General features: G+C 43.9%; 1 protein-coding gene across 2 annotated transcripts in view; it reads left to right on the forward strand.

The window, feature by feature from the left end:
- Positions 1 to 24077, forward strand: part of LOC147115881 (vesicle-associated membrane protein 3-like) — a 179393-nt gene that overhangs the window by 144672 nt on the left and 10644 nt on the right. For both annotated transcript variants that reach the window (XM_085990523.1, XM_085990524.1), the window contains exons 2-3: positions 10479 to 10623; positions 18760 to 18918. In XM_085990523.1, the coding sequence (XP_085846649.1) occupies positions 10479 to 10623; positions 18760 to 18918 (304 nt within the window). The remainder of the gene's footprint in view (positions 1 to 10478; positions 10624 to 18759; positions 18919 to 24077) is intronic.

A 24077-nucleotide genomic window follows, 5' to 3' on the forward strand; every position in this document is an offset into this window, starting at 1 on the left:
GAAATGAAAACAAATTAATTAGACTGAATGATGCCAGAGCTGGGGAATGGGTCACGCTTGCACTTCCTTGCACCCAGTTTTGGCATCAAACGTGTCCAGGTGAGGTATAGCAAAAGTCAGATGCAGTCTTGAATCCCAGCATTGTGCTGAAGGCCCAACCTCGAATACCTTGCCAGTTAGACATTTCCTTTGTGATACCAACCATCCTTGCAGCTTCTCAAAGTGGAAACTGCCAATAATATTGAATCAAAAAATACAGATCGTTTAGAAACTGAAAGATAAGTAACAAAGTAACAATTAAGAAAAATACAATCCAGAAAGGAAAGGTAAGCATAAAGCAAAATGTTGCAAACTGAAATATCATTACATCTGTTGTGCGATTTCTGGGTTGGGTTCCAGTCATACACGAGTCATCTAATAAGAGACAGATAAATACTGGATGCCAATTCAGCACCTCCAGTAGCTGGCTGCACAGAATGAAGATGGAGCCTTTATCGTCGCCGGGGCCTTCAATCACATAAACCTAAAATCTGTACTCCCGAAATTCCATCAGAATGTTTCCTGCCCCACAAGAGGGGAGAACACACTGGATCAAGTCTACACGAGCATTGTAGATGCTTATAAGGCCATTCCCTGCCCCCACCTTGGGAAGTCTGACCACCTCTCCTTGTTTCTAGCCCTGGCATACAAACCGCTCATCAAAAGAGTGAAAACATCAGTAAGAAAGTATGGCCAGAGGGGGCAGTCTCAGAGCTTCAGGATTGCTTTGAACGCACTGATTGGAGCATGTTTGCCCATACTGACATCGAGGAATACGCATCCACAGTGCTATTCTACATCAACAGTTGCGTCGAGGTCGTCACGACCCATAAAAATATCAGGACATATCCCAACCAGAAACCCTGGATGAACGGGGAGGTCCGCTCGCTGTTGAAAGCATGCGATGTAGCATTTAAATCTGGCGACGCGGCGGCTTACAGTGCAGCTAGGACCAACCTAAAAAAGGGGATCAGGACTGCCAAAAGAAAACAGACACTGCGGATTGAGGGTCACTTCCACAACAACTCGGACCCCCGGCGTATGTGGCAAGGCAACCAGTCTATCACCGACTATAAGAGTAAAAGCACCAGCCCCCCAGTTAGCGATGCCTCCCTTCCGGAGGAACTTAACAACTTCTACGCTCGCTTTGACAGGGACAACAGGGAGCCGGCTACCAAAGCCTTGCCACCCCCGGAAGATCAGGTGCTCACTCTGTCGACCTCCGACGTAAGAGGTGTTCTACGCGGAGTGAACACACGAAAGGCTGCTGGACCTGACAGCATCCCTGGACGGGTACTCAAAAAATGTGCTGATCAGCTGGCTGATGTCTTCACCGCCACCTTCAATCTGTCATTGGCCCAGGCAGTAGCCCCTACATGCTTCAAGACCACCACCATTATTCCTGTGCCAAAGCAAACGGCTGTGACGTGTCTGAACGACTATCAACCTATCGCACTCACACCCATCATAATGAAGTGTTTCGAGAGACTGGGCCTGGCTCACATCAAAGCCAGTGTTCCCGCCTCTCTTGACCAACACCAGTTTGCCTATCGCGCAAACAGATCAACGGAGGATGCAATCACAACTGCTCTTCATTCTGCACTGAAACACTTAGACGGTAAAGAGACCTACATCAGAATGCTGTTCATAGACTACAGCTCAGCATTCAACACTATCGTCCCCAACAACCTGGCCACCAAACTCCATACTCTTGGCCTGAACACTTCCCTTTGCAACTGGACCCTGGACTTCCTAACTAACAGACCCCAGTCTGTCAAATTAGGTAACTACACCTCCCCCCCCTGATCCTGAACACGGGGGCCCCACAAGGTTGTGTGCTGAGCCCCCTCCTCTACTCCCTCTTCACCCATGACTGTGTGGCTGTTCATGGTTCCAACACCATCATCAAGTTTGCGGATGATACCACGGTGGTAGGCCAGATCACCAACAACGATGAGTCAGCCTACAGGGAGGAGGTCCAGTACCTCGTGAAGTGGTGCGCCGACAACAACCTGGCCCTTAACATCAAGAAAACCAAGGAAATCATTGTGGACTTCAGGAAGTCTAAAGGTGGAAGACACACCCCCATCCACATCAATGGGGCTGTGGTGGAAAGGGTGAACAGCTTTAAGTTCCTCGGAGTCCACATCATGGAAGACCTCTCCTGGTCCCTCAATACCTCCTCTCTGGTGAAGAAGGCCCAGCAGCGCCTATATTTCCTAAGGAGGCTGAAGGGATGTAACCTGTCACCCCTGATCCTCTCTAACTTTTACCGCTGCACAATAGAGAGCATCCTGATGAACTGTATCACAGTATGGTATGGCAGCTGTAGCTACTATGACCGGAAAGCCCTGCAGCGGGTAGTCAAAACTGCCCAACACATTACCGGCACCTGGCTACCGACCATAGAGCACATATACCAGAAACACTGTTTACGGAGGTCACGGTCCATCATCAAAGACCCTACCCACCCCAGCCACAGTCTGTTCGCCCTCCTGCCATCTGGGAGACGCTACAGATGCATTCGCACCCGTACGACCAGATTTAAGAACAGCTTCTTTCCCAGGGCTGTCATCCGACTGAACTCCACAAATAAACTCTAAAGTCGGCACATCTGCCAATGCACTTTATTATGGTTATGTTTATGTTAATATATTACAAGCCAAATGTATGTTGAATGTTTAAATGTCTTAATCTAAATGTACACTCTCAGGAGCCGCAAGCCTACATTTCGTTGTACTGCACTTGTGCACTAACAATGACAATAAAAGTTGATTTGATTTGATTGAGAACATCTACCAGAAACGCTGTCTATGGAGGTCATTGACCATCATCAAAGACCCTACCCACCCCAGCCACAGTTTGTTCGCCTCCCTGCCATCTGGGAGATGCTACAGATGCATTCGCACCCGCACGACCAGATTTAGGAACAGCTTCCTTCCCAGGGCTGTTATCCTACTGAACTCTGCTAATAAACTCTAAAGCCTGCACATCTGTCAATGCACTTTATTATGTTTATGTTTATGTTACAAGCCAAATGTATGTTAAATGTCTTACCAAAATGTACACTCTCGGGAGCCGCAAGCTCACATTTCGTTGTACTGCACTTGTGCACTAACAATGACAATAAAGTTGATTATTATTATTATGTGGGTCAACACATGCAGTGGCTGCGAGAAAAGAATGAAAATATGCAACTCGAGAAGGGGTAGCTTGTGAACCATAGACATTTGGTTTGGGGTATAAGCAGCCTGTGTGAACCAGTCTGGGCTACGTGAGATACTGAGCAGATACTCCAGTAGACAGTCCATTCCTTCATCCTCATGGCTTGGATGGAGGAGGGGGTGGGGCCGGTGACCCGTAGCACAGCCACACGTTGCGTGTATATGGAATTCGACGAGACAGCCTCTCTCCCCGCCCTCAAAATGCTACTCCCTTTGAAGCACCATGTATATTATGGCACATCTCTTTTAATAGCATGGAGGAAATTGAAAAAGTATTGGCTGATTAACTTCTGGTGAGTCAGTGCCAGTTCCTTCAGTGATATCCAGGCACTGTAGAAACAGACATTAGCTGCTCTCTGTGTTTCAAAAAATAATCAATTTTCTTTTAAAAGAAAAGATAATTACGATGCATTTATAGTTTATCTACAAAGAGAGGATTGATCAGAATCCATCTCATTTTACATTAAGGCCTTGGTGCATGCTGTTTTGGATTGGGGCCATTTGACCTGTGCTTATCATTCTGCATTGCCTTATACTTCCTTGAACAAATGGGAAACCTCTTCTGTGCCTTGGTTGTCATATCCAGCGCATCAGAGGAAGAAGAAACCACAGCCCCCTTGTATGTGGCACTTATTCTGCATTGTACTGAAATCTGCAACAGAAATGGCAAATCCCTTTGAAATGCTGAGAACAGTTGATTACCTGCAATTGAAATGACTTTTATGTGTGATTACCACAGGTGAGTGGAGCCACAGGCTTTTGAATAACTGCTTTGGGAATTGCAACATTAGACACTCAGAAAATGTTGCTGAAAACTATTGCCTCTTAATGAATAGGGGATTTAATCAGGAACAAATTGTCAAAAAAGTATACAGGCAATTTGTGCACATTGGGCTTATATTAAAGCTCATTTGACTTACCAAATGTAACTGATCGCAGAAGTACTGCAAATGTTTTTGAAAATGTGTTGCAGATAAATTAATTCATCCACACACAAATTGCTGCGTGCAATTTGCTTGAAATGTTAATTAAGGCATTTTGAAGAATATGGCAGATCCTGGGAAGTGTGTTGTGTGGGTGGAGAGTGTCTCATCACCTTAGCCGCCTGCTTGCCGAACAGGGCTTTAGCACAAATCAGCTAATGAACAGAAAAATCTCACCTTGGCTTCCCCTCCTTAGCTACGCTGCTTCTTTGAACTAACTGAGCATCTGGAGTGACAGTTTTCAGGAGGCAACGTGTAGGTGGAACACACTGGATCAGTTCTGTGAGACCGCATCCCCCTTCTGTTGTTTATTGCTGGAACCTACACGCAGTGGGAGATTTACAAAGGTCTCGAATTAATCTATAACCAAGCCAGCTAATTTTTTTCCCGTTAGTTGCGTCTGCTGAAGTTTGTGTAGCTGTCCTTTAAAAGTTATCCCCGAGTGGGTGTGAGTGCAGCAAGGAGCAGCTGCCGGCCGTTAATTGAAGGGCTGCAGCTTTCTTTGTCTGGTGATGAATGAATGAAGTTTTGTGGCTAAATGCAATCTTCTCAGAAAGTATTGCATTGAACCAAAGGCACAACTGTTCCGTGGCTGAACAAAGCTTTCTAATCTCCCATATGCAGTCCACAGTAGAAACACTGTTCGAAGATGAAGGTTCACTACAGGGGCCCAGATGGCTGAGGCTTTCCACTTTTAGGGTTAATCTGCTGTTTGCTAGAAAATGAAATGGAAATGGAGAAATCGGTATCCAACTGCTGTGTTCACTGCGTGTACGGCACACGCCCAGCAAGCTGTAGAAATAGTCCTATTGTTTTGCATCGTAGTTAAATACAGACGAACCAAGAAATAAAGATTTACATGTGCATGTCATTTGTGTGTTAGAGTATTTCAGTCAATGAGTCAGAAGCTATTTCTCAGTAAAGTTACTGGCTCAGAACACAAAAATGTATTTATGATCCTTGCTGTGTGGTAAAGGGAGGAGCACTGAGTTGGAGGCCTGTTTATTTTTTCTATGGGAGGGTGTGAAAATATTGACAGCCGAGTCACTCTGCACTGCTCTCCTGTACATCCTTGTATTTGAAGTATTGGCAAAGGCCTGGAAGCAGGTTGCTTGCCCATTCTATGGGGGATGGGGGCAAAGGAAAGAATTGCAAATGTGGGTGGGGCTGGGAGAAACCATGGTCCATTGCAACAGTGCCCTGGATGTAGATTAAGCGCATAATTACTTTTGGGGGGAGGGTTGAGTAGGGAAGCATTCGTTGTGTCAGGACATAACTTTCATGGCTCTATATAATGGCCCGGAATTTGCGGAACTGGCAGCGTTTTTCGTCATTTCGCCTTTGAAACTGACGGCAACTTCAGGATTTAGTGCACACGCAGCCTAATGCTGAAGTTGTGGCCTGTCATTCACTGCTCCTCCACAGGCTGCGCTGTCGTGCTGCCTCTTTTTTTTCTCCCGCCCATCAACCTTTCCTGCCGCTTACTCCAGGCCTCCGAGTGCTCGCTCCCTGTGCCTCCCACTCTCTGGTGGTCCTTAGATCTCATTTGCCACTCGCTCCACACCCTGCTTTCAGCATAGCTTCCTACTCATTCCGTGGGCCTTCACCCCCCTTCCTGCAAGCAACTCTGTGGGAGATATACCGATAATAGTATAAAATCAAACTTTGAACTCTCGAATGCAGTGTCAGATTACTTTTGAACGATCAACCCTAAACCAACAATTCCATTACTCATTCACAGTAAAGACACTTTGTCATATAGCTGGCATTGTAGTCGCTGCCAACAGTTTGCAAGATGAAATTACTTATATGATAATATAATATCCTATGTTCACAACCTATATTTGATGCTAGTTAAACATTAAGTAACGCTGTCTCACTCATGCCTGTCAGGTTATAGTCATTGCACAGAATGAGTGCTTCCCTTCCCCATCGAACCTCAGAGCACTGGTGTACGTACTCAGGCACATGGGGGGAAAATTGGATTGCTTTGCACCTCCCGTTAGCACCCCCGGGGGGCGCTAATGGGGCGCAAAGCCACTAGCGCCTGGGTGCAGCGCTGCTAATGCCTCCCACAGAATTCAGCGGGAGGTTAGCGGCGGCGTTAGCCGGTAGCGCCCCGCGGCCTGCTCATGCCCCGGCCACAAACTTCGGTTGCACCCCCTGACCTATCGCCGGACGATATGTCCGACAGGGTCAGGGTGGCGTTTTTGCAGCTGCGGCAGCACTAGTTAAAGGGCAGGTGTCGGACGGCCATTTTTTTTGGCCGACTGCCAGCACCTGCCCCCATCCCCTTTTTTATTCGGGGTGCCGGCCGCGATCGCTCAGCCTCTTGAGGAAGGTAAGCAGGGCCCCAGCGCTAGGCCCCTCCCCTTTAATCAGGGGAAGGATAAGAACATAAGAAGTATGAGCAGGAGTAGGCCATATGGCCCCTCGGGCCTCCTCCACCATTCAATAGGATCATGGCTGATCCGAATCTAGACTCACGTCCACTTCCCTGCCCTCTCCCCGTAACCCCTAATTCCCTTATCTGCTAGGAAACTCTCTATCTCCGATTTAAATTTATTTAATGTTGCAGCTTCCACAGCTCTCTGGGGTAGCAAATTCCATAGATTTACTAACCTCTGAGTGAAGAAGTGTCTCCTCATCTCAGTTTTGAAAGGGCAGCCCCTTATTCTAAGATTATGCCCCCTAGTTCTAGTCTCACCCATCAGTGGAAACATCCTCACCGCATCCACCCGATCAAGCCCCCTCACAATCTTATATGTTTCGATAAGATCGCCTCTCATTCTTCTGAACTCCAATGAGTAGAGACCCAACCTACTCAACCTTTCCTCATACGTCAACCCCCTCATCTCCGGAATCAACCGAGCGAACCTTCTCTGAACCGCCTCGAGAGCAAGTATATCTTTTCTTAAATATGGAAACCAAAACTGCACACAGTATTCCAGGTGTGGCCTCACCAATACCTTGTATAACTGCAGCAAGACTTCCCTGTTTTTATACTCCATCCCCCTTGCAATAAAAGCCAAGATTCCATTGGCCTTCCTGATCACCTGCTGCACCTGCATACTAACTTTTTGTTTTGCCTGCAATACCACGGCGCTATGTGCCGATGCATGTGGCGCTGTTGCACGTAGTGCCGTGATATTCATTGGTTGCACCCCTGAAAGGAGGTGGAGTGCTTCCAGTAGCGCCCCGCCTCCTGTTTGGGGCGCTACCACTGAATTTACGGCGCAGGGGCACTAACATTTTTGGGGCACTAAAAGTATCACCCTGACGAAGTTACCGCCCCAAAGGGGGCGCCACCGAATTTCTCCCCCATAGATTTTATGTCATGTACACACCTGATTCAATGCCGCAATTTTGCCAGAAAACTGGAGCACCAATGTGTGTTCGATCTCTGGTGACGTATGCATAACCTAATGCATTGCCAGTGCAAGTCTATTGGTCTGAGGAGTCAGACCCACAGTGCCCAGTATAGGCCAGTTTGAGTGCATGTCCTGTGTTGTGACATGATGGCTCTGGTCAGATTCTTAAAGGAGGAGAGAGAGGTTTAAGGAGGAAATTCCAGAGCTTGGGGCCTAGGCAGCTGAAGGCACGGCCGCCAATGGTGGAGTGATGAAAATCAGGGATGCGCAAGAGGGCAGAATTGGAGGAGTGCAGAGATCTTGGAGGGTTGTAGGGCTAGAGGAGGTTACAGAGATTGGGAGGGGTGTGGCCATGGAGGGAATTGAAAACCAGGATGAGAATTTTTAAATCGAGGCATTGCCGGACTGGGAGCCAGTGTAGGTCAGTGAGCACGGCTCTTAAGCTGTCCAACTACCTCTTTGGGCAGGTCTTAGTGGAGTTCCTGCAGTTAAATTGAAATTAAACTTGGTTGCCTGTAATACCGTTTTCACACCTCAGGTATATCAGTAAAGGGGTAAATCTAACCCAGAGAGTGTAGAATAATAGCATAAAAGATATCAGTCTGAGTTCTTGGCTAGAGTGCCCTCTAGTGGTAGGATTTATATTTCTATGGGTGTGCCCAGTAAATCTCGGAAACCCTTGGATTAGGAACAAATGAATGCTGATGTGACTGCACATACATCAATATCTAATAACTCTGCTGTCAATATTCTTATAATAAAAGATCTCATATTGAGCTGGGCGTTCCTGCTGCCTGATTTTTACCAAATGATAATTGCAACTGGCAGATGAAACAATTTTTCCTCCTAGCATGAACTTGAATGGTTACCACCTAAAGAAAGCAGTGGGGCAATCGGTGCAAATCCTGTCCTCGAAAATCTTGTCCAGAGGCTGCTCCATCTTTCACTTCCAATACTGGGCGTTTTGAATCTTCATTAGCTTGGAGTGCCCTCTAGTGGTGCACATTATAATGGTTATGAGGGAAATGTTTCACACTTTTGTGAGGCTACCAATGGGCTTGCAATGTCGTTCGGAACAGAATCATAACCGTTTTGGGCAGGAGAAGACCTTTGGTCCATTTAGCCCACCTATCCCTTGGTGCATTTTAATAACAACATGCCTCCAGTAAATAAAGTAGGAAAAATGATAAACCATATATTATAGGAGGAAGAATATATCCATGCATATTATACTAGTAATCCACCAGCCAATCAAAATGTAGAGGTTACCAACTGGCAACACTTCTTTGTAATATATTACAGGCTGATCACTGAATTGAGTTGAGAAAATAAAGACATTTTTGGGACATTAATTTGGGAAGATCCAAATGTGATCCAATTTGATTTGGGCTTCCATTGAGAAAACAGAAAAAAAGTGTATCACCAATGTCAGTGCCTTCAAAGGGTAAACAAGTGGCGCAGTGGTTAACACATTGTCCTTTCTGGGGTGTGGGCTTGAAACCAGCACAGACTCACCTCTGCTTTTCTTCTGGGATTGAGGTTAACCACATTGCTGGACAGAGTATCTGCATCTCTCTGGACTGCGCCAGGGGTGCTCAAGGTTGACATCCAGGATGGACCAAAAATGAAAATGTGTTGCATTCCTCACTTCAGTGAGCAGTAAAAAAAAAATAGTTTTATAAAAATGGCAGGGTCTGTTGCTGAGGCAAAGACAGGTGCTGTTTTTTGCTTTCTTTTTGGGATTATTTCTCACTGGTGGGCAGAGGATTGTTGTGGTTTATTTTGATTTGCACCCTTTTTCCATGATGGCTTGGTGGGTTTTGCATCATTTTTTCCTAGACAGTTCTGTGCATGGAGGTCAGGGAAGGGGAGCTAATTGTGTGTCCGTGTCCTACCCCCTGGTAACAGTATGCATTTGAACCTATGGTAGACTGAGAAGTCTGACTTGTGTGACAGTCTTTTTACCCGAACAACAGATAAGGATTTGGATAATCTGAATTTAACCACTCTGAGTTCAAAATCCAAGTCCATTTATCTCTGAATACTCTTTCCTACCAAGTATACCTTTGGCCAACACAAGAATTCTACCGCTCAATACTCATCACCATGACTTTTATGTGTCATACTCACAAAAAAAGCAAATTTCAAAGGAAAGTTCTACAATATAAGTATATTTCAAAAATAAACAGCAAAAGTATTCATTCAGTTCCCACTTGCACACCTACAAACCTGCTGACCTCCGATTTGAGTGTACCTTATGTTCCACTGGTCTGGATACCCACCACCAGATCTAGTTGGACTGCCTTAAGCAACACCATGTCACCCTCTCTATGGTCAATCTTGTTCCTGCTCCAGAATTATGACACCTGCCACAGCAAAAGAAATGAATGCAGGGAGCAAAATGCAACCAAATGTCAATGCCTCTTCCAAAAAATAGGACAACTTTGGAGTCAACTTTTGGAACTGAAACCTACCTTTTAAGAATCCAACTTCAGCAGGCTCGATCAGTGGGTTGGTGATGCATCTATTTTATTATGAGTAAAGTGGGGCACAGCTCCCCAGATGAAATCGAATTTCAACATGGGACCTTATAATAATTCTTGGTTCACAATGAGGCTGGTCAGCATTGCGGCCTCCCTTTGGCTGATGGTTGTCTTCACTGCAAAACGCCCCCAATACATGTTCACCGCTGGCCAATCTCTGAACACCAGCAGAGCCTTACCGTTTCAAGACTGATATGTCCTGCTATATAACATGTTTTTTTTTAAATAGCTGCTAATACAGGGAGCTTATCGTACATTTGATATGCTTACTGCTGTACTGTATAGTTAACAAGAGACTTGTTTAACTTTGGCTTGTAGGTCTGCCCCAACCCAAGCTGCTGCTGCTCCTGCTGCGGGAGGACCTCCAGGTGGGCCAGCAAACCCTGGAGATGGAGGAGCAACGCAACCAGTCAACACGACCAGCAACAGGAGGCTGCAGCAAACACAGGCTCAGGTGGACGAGGTAGGTTCCATCCTACTGTGCTTGGGTTCCGGAAAAGGAAACTTAAATCCAATGGCATTTGATCAAGCTGATCCACAATATGGAACATATTTCTAGGAATTGCATTAGCAGGCTGGTATTAAAAAAACATTTGTGACGTGATTGATTCCTTTTTCTTGAGTAACAATAGTAAATGTTACAAATGCTTGAAAATGTGGGTGTTCCCAAGGTATGGTTGAGGCAGTGGAAAAATTGTAGAGCAGGGTTAGTTCTGAGTACTACATGGAAATACTTGTGCCAATTTCCACATGCAGTGAAGCTTCAATGTAAGCTAGGCCACCAGAGGCACGTATTATAAAGGCCAAGATAAGTCAGAGCAGACCACGGGCTTTCTGATTACAGACTGTTGACAGCAGCCTGGGAATATGTCACCTGATTAGTCTTTCAAGAAGGGATGGAAGAAAGGTCTGGCCCCACACTCTGCCGTGTTCTCAGTCTCGCCTTCCAAACAAATTAAATTGCCTCCATCCTGAATGTTCCTTCCATATTTCGAAAAGAAGAAAAGCAGTTTTCCTTTGGCATGATCTTCGCACAGTAATGAATGGGCTGCATAGGAAACCTTGCACTGAAATCTTTCATTATATTTTGCCATTCTCGTAAGTTGACCATTAGGTGGCCCTATGTTTCCATGTGAGTTGGTGAATCTGACAATAATAAATCTTGCTGTAAACTATTATCTGCACACAGACCCAATTCATATATAATGTAAATGTATGTAGAATATATAAATAGATTACAAACACAAATCTGGTTTCAATATTCACATTTTATTGGTGCCAAACTTTGTCTCATTGTGCTCCTGTGAAGTGCCTTGGGATGTTTTCCTACATTAACCACGTTATATAAATGCAAGTTGTTTGTAATTAATATGAAAACAAATTCAATTTTTTTGCTGCTGGGTTCATAGAGGTTTTAAGTTTTTAGAACACTTGTATTTTCAATTCTTTTTGAAATAGTCTGTCTGTGTAAAACACACTGATATTTAAAGCCTACCCTTAAAAACTACATGACCAGCAGAATATATTTGACTGCATTTATCCACAGTGAAGAAGACATTGTTTTTCTGCTTTATGCTGATACTGAATTTGTTTTGCTTACATTAGCAAATGGAGGAAAATATACCCCAATGTAAGAAGCACTTCTGGCACTGAACCTAACTGTACTGATGCCCCCTACTCCTCCCCTGCCTATCAACTCAAATAACTGATCCACTTGGACAAATTATAATCCATTCATTATTTGAAAGCCCTCAATCATAACCCCTTGAAGACTAAGCTTTTCCAGCATAAAAAGCCCCAGTTTGCTCAGCCTGTCCTGATAAGTAAGGGCTCTTAACCTCAGTATCAATCGAGTGGCCCTCTCTGAACCATTTCCACAGCCTTGATATCCCCAGAAGTGGTGAGACGATGCAGTTTTTCTGGTCCACTTCCTGTACCCTTCTCTCTATTGCGTTACGTGCTCTCTTCTCTCTCAAAACCAGTAGCATGCATTGAGTAGTTGACACTGGTAGCATGACATACACAGATACCCATATATATCAGGGTGATATCCACAGGTGTTGTAAAGACAGGATCATGCATCGTGCAGCTGTTGTACATGGAAGGAGTTGGCAGAGGATTGTACAGTTGAGGTTCCTGTTGAAGGCAGTAGTGCTGGGAAGTGTACATTACCGTCTAATAGGCAAGAAAGACTTGCATTTATATAGCGCCTTGCTTGACTTCAGGGTGTCCCAAAGCACTTTACAGCCATTGTAGTACATTTCAAGTGTAGTCACTGTTGTAATGTGGGAAATGCAGGAGCCAATTTGCACTCAGTAAGGTTCCACAAACAGCAATGAGATAAATGACCAGATAATCTGTTTCAGTGATGTTGGTTGAGGGATAAATATTGGCCAGGACACCAAGGAGAACTCCTTTGCTCTTCTTCGAACAGTGCCGTGGGATCTTTTACGTCCATCTGAGAGGGCCAACGGGGCCTCGGTTTAATGTCTTATCCAGAGGTCGGCACCTCCACCAGTGCCGCTATGGGAAGCTAGCCAAATACTGTAAGAATGTCTGGATGTAATGGAACACTTCATGCCAAGAACAGTTGCTGAACGACATAACTATGTGGTAACAGTGCAGTCCTCTACCTTGTCATTCCTGGTGAGGTCCTGGTGAGGTCACTGAACCTTTTCTAGCACTGCCCCAGGTCCTCGGGACAGTGCTGCTCGCATTAAAATCATCAGCAATTTTCCTGCTATGTCCTCTGACCCACTCTTCAGCTGATTTTACAGCCATCGTGGTGATGGGTAGCCAGAGGATGCCTCTCCTCTGCTGCACCTGCTGCAGCATGATTTCCATGGTCTCCCCCTTGAATCATGGCACCCAGCTGTTGACATGACTGAGTGCTGATATTTTCTTCTGCTTTGACAGAATCTCCTCTAGGCCCATTAGAAAGGTTGGAACTATGCCTTGTCACCCAGGTTATATAGGATTACATAAGATATATGGCACAGTAACAGGCCATACGTCCCAACCAGTCCATGCCGGCGTTTATGCTCCACATGAGCCTCCTCCCGTCTTTCCTCATCTAAATCTATCAGCGTAACCCTTTATTCCCTTTTCCCTCATATGCTTGTCTAGCCTCCCCTTAAATGCATCTGTACTATTTGGTTCAACCACTCCCTGTGGTAGCAAGTTCCACATTCTCACCACTCTTTGGTTAAAGAAGTTTCTTCTGAATTCCCTGTTGGATTTCTTGGTGACTGTCTTATATTGATGGCCTCTAGTTATGCTCGTCCCCACAAGTGGAAACACTCTCTCTGTATCCACTCTATCAAAACCTTTCATAATTTTAAAGGCCTCTATTAGGTCACTCCTTGGCCTTTTTTTTTCAAGAGAAAAGAGATCCAGCCTGTTCATCCTTTCCTGATATGTATACCATCGCATTTCTGGTATCATCCTTGTAAATCTTCTCTGTACCCTCTCCAGTGCCTCTATATCCTTTTTATAATATGGCAACCAGAACTGTACGCAGTACTCTAAGTGTGGTCTAACCAGGGTTCGATACAGGTTTAGCATAACTTCCCTACTTTTCAATTCTATACCTCTAGAAATAAACCCGAGTGCTTGGTTTGCTTTTTTATGGTCTTGCTAACCTGTGTCGCAACTTTTAGTGATTTGTGTATTTGTACTCCGAGATCTCTTTGTTCCTCTACCCCACCTAGACTCGCACCCTCCAAGTTAAAAGTGACCTCCTTATTCTTCCGAAAGAAAAGAAAGATTTGAATTTATATAACGCCTTTCACGACCACCAGACGTCTCAAAGCGTTTTACAGCCAATGAAGTGCTTTTGAAGGGCAGTCACTGTTGTAATATGGGAAACACGGCAGCCAATTTGCACCCAGCAAGCTCCCACAAACAGCAATGTGATAATGACCAGATAATCTGTTTTTTTGTTATGTTGATTGAGGGATAAATATTGGCCAGGAGACCGGGGATAACTCCCCTGCTCTTCTTCAAAATAGTGCCATGGGATCTTTTACGTCCACCTGAGAGAGTAGACGGGGCCTCGGTTTAACATCTCATCCGAAAGACGGCATCTCCGACAGTGCAGTGCTCCCTCAGCACTGCACTGGAGTGTCAGCCTAGATTTATGTGCTCAAGTCCCTGGAGTAGGACTTGAACCCACAACTTTCTGACTCAGAGGCGAGGGTGCTACCCACTGAGCCACAGCTGACACTATGCTACCAAAATGTAATACCTCACATTTATCTGTGTTGAAGTTCATTTGCCAATGATATGCCCATTCTGCATGTTTATTGATGTCCTCCTGTAATTTGTTGCAGTCCACCTTAATATTGACACTCCCCCCAATTTGGTGTCATCCGCAAAGTTAGAAGTTGTGTCTTTGATTCCAAAGTCTAATTCATTAATATAAATTGTGAACAACAGTGGTCCTAGCACTGATCTTTGTGGAACACCACTACCCACCTTCTGCCACTGTGAATAGCTACCTTTTACTCCTACTCTCTGCTTTCTGTCTTGAAGCCAGCCAGCTATCCATTCTGCTACTTGTCCCCTGACTCCGCATTCTCTGACCTTGTTCATCAGTCTATTATGAGGTATCTTATCAAAGGCCTTTTGAAAATCTAGATAAATTACATCTACTGCCTTACCATTGTCTAATCTCTCAGTTACCTCTCCAAAAAATTCAATGAGCTTGGTCAAGCAAGGCTTACCCTTTTGAAATCCATGCTGACTATTCATTACTATGTTTCTGGTTTCTAGATGTTCTTCTATTTTCTCCTTTAGTAGGGATTTCATTATTTTTCCTATCACCGATGTTAAGCTGACTGGTCTATAATTCGCTGGACATGTTCTATCCCCGTTCTTAAATATAGGTATTACATTAGCTATCTGCCAGTTCTCTGGCACTACACCTTTTTTAACAAATTATTAAATATGTGTAGTAATGCCTCTGCTATCTCTTCCCTAGATTCTTTTAAAATGTGAGGATGCAGGGGTTTTATCCTCTTTGAGTTTGATTAGTTTATTTAATATATCCCCTCTTTTTGTTTTAAATGCACTTATCTCATTACTAATCTAATCCAATCTCATGTCCACCTGTTCTATCTCCCTGGTAAATACAGAAGCAAAATAATTATTTAATATTTCTGCCATCTCTCTATCGTTACCTGTGGTATTATCCTGTCTCTCCCTTAATGGCCCTATTCCCATCCCAACCTTCCTTTTTTATTGTTGTGCCTGTAAAATATTTTACTATTTTGTTTTATGTTCCTTAATAATTTAATTTCATAGCTCCTCTTTGCCTTCCCAATTGTTTTTTGACTTCTCTTCTAATCTCTTCATATGCTCCTTTATCATGCACTCCCCTGCTGTCTATTTACTTAATGTAGGCCTCTTTCCTTACCCTCAATTGTTCCCTTATGGCTTTATTCATCCATGAAGTCTCATTAGTTTTAGTTTGTTATTTCCTTTTAGCGGAATATATTTTTCCTGCACTCTGTTGAACACCGTTTTAAATGTTTCCCATTGTTGTTCTACATTGTTGTTTACCAATATTGTTGCCCATTTTATTTTCCCAGGTTCTATTCTCAGCTGCTCAAAATCAGCTTTTCTCCAATCTATTACCCTGGTTTTTGTTATACATATGTCCTTCTCAATTATCATCTTAAAGCGTATTACATTATGGTCACTATTGCCTAGATGTTCCCCTACTTTTACTTCTCTTATCTGCTCTGATTCATTCCCCATTACTAGATCCAATAGTGAATCCTCCCTTGTTGGGCTTTTTACATATTAGGTTAGAAAGGAGTCCCGTACACATTGTAAGAACTCCATTCCCTTATCCCCTTTACCTACATTTTCTGTCCAATTAATACCGGGATAGTTGAAATCCCCCATGATTATTATTCTATGTTTTTTACCCATTTCCCTAATTTATCTGCATATTTCTTCCTCCACCTCCCTTCCACTATTAGGTGGTCTGTAGCCTACACCTATTAGTGTGAATGATCCTTTATTATCTTTTATCTCTATCCATAGGGATTCTATTTTTGTCTTGCTGATAGCTGTGTCACTTTTTTCTACTGCCATTATGTTATTCCTAATAAGTACAGCTACTCCATCTCCCCCTTTTCCCGCTCTATCTTTTCTAAATATGTTATACCCTGCAATGTTTAATTCCCAGTCCTGATTTTTCTATAGCCATGTCTCAGTAATCCCTACTATGTCTGGTTTCTTGCAACACATGATTGCCTCCAGCTCTCCTGTTTTAATAACGGACACTGTGTACACTGCTATACAGACAGTTTAACTCATTTTTAAGAGGATTTCCTCTCACTTTATGTTTAACTATCTTTTTAGACTCTTGTTCTATAACTCTGTTTATTCCCTTGCCATTAATGTCTTCCCTTACTTTATTCTTTCCTATGCTCTATTTTCCTGTTTTGTTTATAATTAGGCTGGTTACATTGCTTGTAGATCCCTCCGCACATCTTACTAGTTTAAAGCCTTTGCCACCTCCCTATTTATCCTTTCTGCTAGGACCGGGTCCCATCCTGGTTCAAGTAGAGCCCGTCCCATCGGTACAGCTCCTTCCTGTCCCAGAATTGGTGCCAGTGTCCCATGAAGAGGAACCCCTCTTTCCCACACCAGCCCTTTAGCCACATGTTAATTCTCCTGATCTGTCTGCTTCTATGCCAATTTGCATGTGGCTCGGGCAATAATCCAAAGATTATTACTCTAGAGGTCCTGCTTTTTAATTTAGAGCCTAACTCCTGATACTCTTTCAGCAGGACCTCCTCCCTGTTCCTATCTATGTTGTTTGTTCCAACATGGATCTTGTCAACTGGATTTACCCCCTCCCTTTCCAAATTTCTCTCCAGCTGCCACGAGAGCGCCCTTACCCTGGCACCGGGTATGCAACACACCCTTCGGGATTCTCGTTCTTGGCTGCAGAGGACACTATCTAGCCCCTTAATTATAGAGTCCCCTGATGTAAAAAGACTACTGAGCACTTGGTTTGAGTATAAAACACGGCTTTAATCAACTGTTTTACAACCATGAGATTCTAGTTTACATCTCTAGTTCCTGGTTACAAAAACATCCTGGGAAAGCTGGGCCCACGCCCAAGTATTTATACTCCTTGGACGGCGCCAGCAGCTGGCCGCCCAGTGTTATTTCATGAGTCATTTCTTCATGAATGATAAGATTCATGACATCCCCTATCACTACCACATTTCTATTCTGCTTTTCATCCCCTTGGACAGCCTTCTGAGCCACGGTGCCTTGGTCTGCATTGTGTCTGTCCTCCCTGCAATCTTCTTGTCCTCACAGGTAGCCAGTACTTCGTACCTGTTGGACAGGACCAGTGTCTGCGGGACTTCCTTCTCAACCTCTCCTAAATCCCCGCTATCCAGCTCCCTAGCAGTCACACCCTCCCCTTCCTGAACCTTTGCTTTCCTCTGGGATGTGACTGCATTCTGGATAAAACTGTTCAGAAATTCCTCCCCCTTCCTTATGTGTCAGAGTGTCTCCAACTCGCACTCCAGCTCAATGACTCTGAGCCGGAGAGATTCGAGATGGAGACATCTGCTGCTGACATGTTTGCTCGGGACAGTCTCGCTGTCCACAAACTCCCACACACTGCAGTCCAGACACACAACCTGCCCTGCCTTATCTTAGTCTAGCCTTATTTTATTTATTTAATTAGTTAAAGTCTTTATTCAATGATTAATTATAGTTATATTAATTAGTTTAATTAGTTAAGCTATAAATTTAATACAGTACTTTGTAGTTTCCTGCACCTAGTTTAAACCACTGTCCTAGGTTAGAGAGAAAATAGAGGGGAAAAAAACCTTAATAGTCACCAACCTGCTATCCTGTGACATCACTCCTTTTTTTTTTGGAAAGCGTCGAATCCGCCTCCAATTAGGTCTGCGCTGCCTGGTCTCCCGTTGTTTTAAGTACCGACTCCACTAAATCCGCCTCCAATTAGGTCTGCGCTGCCTGGTCTCCCGCTGTTTTAAGTACCGACTCCGCTGAATCCACCTCCAATTAGGCCTGCGCTGCCTGGTCTCCCGCTGTTTTAAGTACCGACTCCACTGAATCCGCCTCCAATTAGGTCTGCGCTGCCTGGTCTCCCGCTGTTTTAAGTACCGACTCTGCTGAATCCGCCTCCAATTAGGTCTGCGCTGCCTGGTCTCCCGCTGTTTTAAGTACCGACTCCACTGAATCCACCTCCAATTAGGTCTGCGCTGCCTGGTCTCCCGCTGTTTTAAGTACTGCCTCCACATAGGCTGACCCTAGAAATACAGCCAGGTTCAGTAACGTTCAAGGCAGGTGTGTCCAAACCATGCACCTTACAATAGGACACTGGGTTACCATGAAAACTGTCCTCCTATATCTAATCCACATATATATTCTTGCAATCAGAACATTTCTAAAGTGGGATGGAGGAGATCTTAAAAAAAAAATCTGGGAAAGAAAATTGCTGGTGGATCTCTTGATGAAATGATTAAAACTATCTAGACTATTAAACCTAGCTTAGAGCTTGGAATTGTGAAATGTAATCTCGGACTCTTCTTCCCAGGTGGTGGACATCATGCGAGTGAATGTGGACAAAGTCCTCGAACGAGATCAGAAGCTGTCAGAGCTTGATGATCGTGCAGATGCTCTCCAAGCCGGAGCATCACAATTTGAAACAAGTGCTGCTAAGCTGAAGAGGAAGTATTGGTGGAAGAACTGCAAGGTGAGGCCATTTGAACCAAGAGAATACTACATGCTATAAAACTGGGCGGTGCCAGGAAGCAAAATGTGTGGGACTTGACAGCAGCAAATGTTACTGGGGCTATAAATCTGCCTTCGGACTGACAGCTTTCAATGTGGCAGAAGGTTAAAAGATATAAATTAATATTAAATTATCTAATACCACATGTGTAATGCTGTGTTAAGGTATAGATACTCGGTTTATAAAATAAAACCCAATAAGGAATACATTTCAACTGTATAATCTCATTGACGGTATTGCATTAATATAAACCATAAGAACAAATGTCAGCATTTTATGAATGACATTTAAACTTCAAAATTACATTAGAGCCCTGAAGTTGCCTCTTACTAATAGTATATATAAGACAATTTTAAATGTAATCAAATTAATTTTTAGTATTTTAGGCAAGATATTGCATTTAATGGTGTCGAGTTCATTTGATAAAACTCTCTGTGAGCCCAGCACTTCTCTTGAGTGCCGGGCTCTTTTGCCGGCATTCCGATCTCTGGTGGCTCAGCTAGGCCCCGGGTTGTGCTGTGCAAGGCCCCTCCCCTTTAATAAGGGGAGGAAGGCTAGCAGCACATAACGCCGCGATATTCCCTCACAGCAGCTCAAAAGGGAGACGGAGCGCTTCCAATAGCGCCCCACTTCCCTCTTGGGGCGCTACCGATGAATTTCGGACACGGTGGCGCTAATTTTTTCTTAACTTTTAGCGCCCCGGCAAAGTTAACGCCCCAAAGGGGGCGCAACTCAATTTATCCCCCAAAGTTTTCCACCAATCAAGTGCCAGCACTGCAAAAATTGTCACGGCTGGTCAAACCTTTGTGAATCCTCAAGTCCGGTGATCCACTGCTGCAGGAAAAATCATCCCCTATGCACTTTCAGTGTGACACAAAATTTGTACAAGCAATAAAATGTGTACAAATGGCAGATTTGTAAAAGTTTGTACAAATTCCTGTTTGCACAGATTATCTGTAACACCGACAGTAAGATTTAATTTAGGCAAGGTAACCTTACCAAAGTGTGGCAAAGATTTTTTTATTCGTTCCTGGACTGTGGGCGTGGCTGGCAAGGCCAGCATTTATTGCCCATCCCTAATTGCCCTTGAGAAGGTGGTGGTGAGCCGCCTTCTTGAACCGCTGCAGTCCCTGTGGTGAAGGTACTCCCACAGTGCTGTTAGGGAGGGAGTTCCAGGATTTTGACTCAGCGACGATGAAGGATCGGCAATATATTTCCAAGTCAGGATGGTGTGTAACTTGAAGGGGAACTTGTAAGTGATGGTGTTCCCATGCGCCTGCTGCCCTTGTCCTTCTAGGTGGTAGAGGTCGTGGGTTTGGGAGGTGCTGTCGAAGAAGCATTGGCGAGTTGCTGCAGTGCATCTTGTAGATGGTACACACTGCAGCCGGTGGTGGAGGGAGTGAATGTTTAAGGTGGTGGATGGGATGCCAATCAAGCGGGCTGCTTTGTCCTGAATGGTGTCGAGCTTCTTGAGTGTTGTTGGAGCTGTGCTCATCCAGGCAAGTGGAGGGTATTCCATCACACTCCTGACTAAGATCTGATGCATGGGTTTTGGAAGAAGGAATATTACCAAGAGGAATTGTGTTGACAATAATTATCTAAGTGACTATAGTCAAAGTTAAATCAATAGTAAGTATGTAGTCGGCATTATTGTAGCAGTACTGCAATCAATGTCTTCAAGAAAGTTCACAATATCGGTTGTGCTTTTTTTCATCCAACGGCATGTGTTTTGGAATATATGGTAAAGGAGGTTGTTAGGAGATAAACAGTCATGTTTACGTCTACCACTTTCTAAAAATTTGTTTCAAAATTTAGTGTACAAATTTCCAATCTTAATTATGCACACACTTCCTGTCAACAAAAACCTTACTTCCTGTTGCCACATTTTTGTGTCAACATTTTTTCCATTCTAGTAAATTTTTATATCCACATTTATAATGGAAACTAGTCACACTGTAATTCCACCCTCCTCTCAGTGATGGCGCTGTACCACCTCCGTTTTGTGCCTTCCTCAGCCTGTACTGCAGAGAAACTTCTATGCTTCAACCAATTCTACTTTTCTGCTTCCCAAACTGCTGTAAGTTTTACTATTTAACTATAAATAATAATGGGCCAGAATTTAGTATAACCAATGAACAGTTAGTTTAATTTCCATGAGCTTTTCCTCGGCAAGTTGCTGTAAGTGGGATATCAAATCTGCGCAGCGTCGTCTACAGGGGTTCTGGGACCTGTGTGAAAAAGGCAAGCAACTATATATCTCCTTAACCAATCAGACTGAAAAGCTGTTAATGGAACAGTGCAGAGTCTGAACCAGAAAGTGTAAAGTAGAATAGTGAGCTCAATGTTAAACCAGGTACAGAACGCAAAATAAAGAGAGGGAAAGAAAGATTGGATTCAGAGGGGAAAAAAGAGACAGAAAGAAAAAGTTTAAAAAATTATTTGTTTAGTTCGCCAACAATTAATATCTAAAGGAATGAGACTGCATACTTGTAATAGTTATTTTACAGTGCCACCGAGGTTGTTTGGCAGTAATTAAGAGTTATCACACAGTTAAAAAGGGTACTTAGACTGGAATGGGCAAGCCCTAACTTTTTGTGCCGAGTTTAGTTTGTATCTACGACATCAGTACAGGAACTTCACGCTGTTCAATACCTTTGAATGGGGAGCCAGACGGTGAGATGCCGTTTTTGTGCAGCTTACGGCGGGAGCGGTGCATCTTGGACAGCAGCTTTCGCAATTTCACGTTTAACTGCGCATCTGTGCACGCCTGAAGTTGCTGTCCGATTTGCGCATAAATAACGATAAGCGCCGTTAGGCTCACTGTTATTTTTACAGTGAATTCTGGCCCATTGTAATTACAGTATTATATAAAAATAAGGACAGAATATATGACTTTAAAACAGGGACTGAATTACGTCTTTGTGTCATGATCCAATTATCCTTGCCCTCTAAGCCCACTTCACCTGAAAGTAACACCTGGTCTCCACTAGTTGACTAATATAAACATACACTAAGAATGTATGGAATTGCCATCATGCCCATTCCTTTTAACAAGCTAAGCATAATATGCATAGTAATAGACCCCGCCTACTTTATTTAGTCTTTTGAAGGAGGTGAATATCCAAATACAGAATCCCCATGAATAGAAATGTATCATATTGTCAAATTTACCAGGTAGAATTTTGGTGAATCCCACTGGTGTTACAAAACTTCACTCTTTAATTCCATAAATTTTCTACTAATTTTACTTGATTGTGTATTTTGAGCATTATTTAATACTTTGCGTTTTGAAATGCATTTAAAACGTAGCAATTTCACTACATCAATCATGCAGTATAGCACAAAAATAGTGATTTAAGCACCCAACAGATAAATACTAATGTGGGATGGAGGTACAGGGGAAGTTGGGATGTGGCCAGCCTTGGCTTAATTTGTGATTCACGATAACCTAGAAAAGTTTGGTTATGTTATTCAAAATGAATATTAATTACACTGTGCCAAGCCATCAAGTTAATTTCACACAATCAATTCTATAAATACAATCCATATATATATCCTTGGATCAACATGATTCAAAATATGTTTTTCTTCTCCTTGACGTAAATACTTAAACCTTAATTCTTTTCCCACATTTCTAAACTCAGCATGAACACACTGGGGCCAATGATGTGATGGCCGACACCTGTCACATTGATGCACGTTGGGCATGGCTCCCTGCATTAACGGATACAGAGGCCTAAGGCCTGTACTACACCCAATGCAACTGCCCAGTGTGTAGCTCACTGAGGAACCAGAAATGATTGAAATTAGGGCTGGAATTTTGCCGGCGCTCAGGGGGCGGGTTTGGAGGTGGGACACCCGGCAACATTGCAACGATTGACAGCGGGTCGGAAACCAGCTGTCAACCCGCCTCCAATCAATCTTCCCAAGTGTCGGGTCCCCGATTTGCGCATGGACCCGACACATAGCGGTGGGAAGAGGATTATAGCCACTTAACTGCAAGCAGTTAACAAGCTTTTTCCAATTTTGACACTTCTACTGTGGGCTTCCTGACATCCAGACACCACGCCAGGTAAGTGTGGCGTGTTGAGTCTGCTGTAATATTTATGCATTGATGACAGCTGCCGAAGTGGTGTGAAGGATCCAATGGTGCACTGGTGAGTTTCAGAGGTAAGAAAATGTTGGGAAAATCATTTTTAGTGCACTTAGGCATTTCTGTAGGTAACAAGTTTTGAATTGTATGTGTAGTCCCACCTCATTGGGAGAACCTCTCTCACCAGTGACAGATCACTTCTGTAACCTCACCTGCAGCTGCCATCTGTTCTAGCCTAAGGAGGGAGTCACTGGAGAGCCTGGGTGCAAGAGCTCACCTGGGAACAGTGATTGTCAGTGTTTGCAGCACCTCAATGCTGTCAAACACTGAAAAATCAACTGTCAAAAAAAATTGTGCCTGGTCCCTTTAAGAAAACCAGCAGATGACATGTCATCAAATGACGTCATCTGACACTGGCTTCCTCTTAATTGGCCGGCAAGCCTGCAAGGTGGGCTTAACAAGGCCAATTGATGTAAAATTACGTCTGTGGGCCGGATGTAGTTGGGGGTGGGACTGGAACCTGGAAGGCAGCTGACCCACTCCCAAGCCGCCTCGAAGCATAAAATCGCGGCCTAGGAGTGTTTCCTGAAGCAGTGTACAGCTGTTGAGTGCCAATTTCCAAAGGACTTTTCAGAGAGTTGGCAGGGAATGGGAGAAAAAATTGATCCTGTTGTCCTTTTCTTTGGCCTTTGCCAGCTAAATCTTGCAAGGAGACTTAGCGTACTGTGCTCAGTTCTGGTCTCCATATTATAAAATGGGTATAGAGGCACTGGAGAAGGTGCAAAAAAGATCCACAAGGATGATATCAGAACTGAGAGGACATAACTATCAGGAAAGGCTGAATAGGCTGGGGCTCTTTTCTGTTGAAAAGAGAAGGCTGAGGGTTGATCTGATTAAGGTCTTTAAGATTATGAAGGGATTTAATAAGGTAGATTTAGAGAAGATGCTTCCACTTGTGGGGGAGACCAAAACTAGGGGCCATAAATATAATATAGTCACCAATAAATCCTATAGGGAATTCAGGAAA

Source organism: Somniosus microcephalus, chromosome 6 (genome assembly GCF_052327205.1).
Source record: "Somniosus microcephalus isolate GS21.2 chromosome 6, FLI_Smic_1.0, whole genome shotgun sequence".
In the NCBI taxonomy this organism is placed as follows: domain Eukaryota; kingdom Metazoa; phylum Chordata; class Chondrichthyes; order Squaliformes; family Somniosidae; genus Somniosus; species Somniosus microcephalus.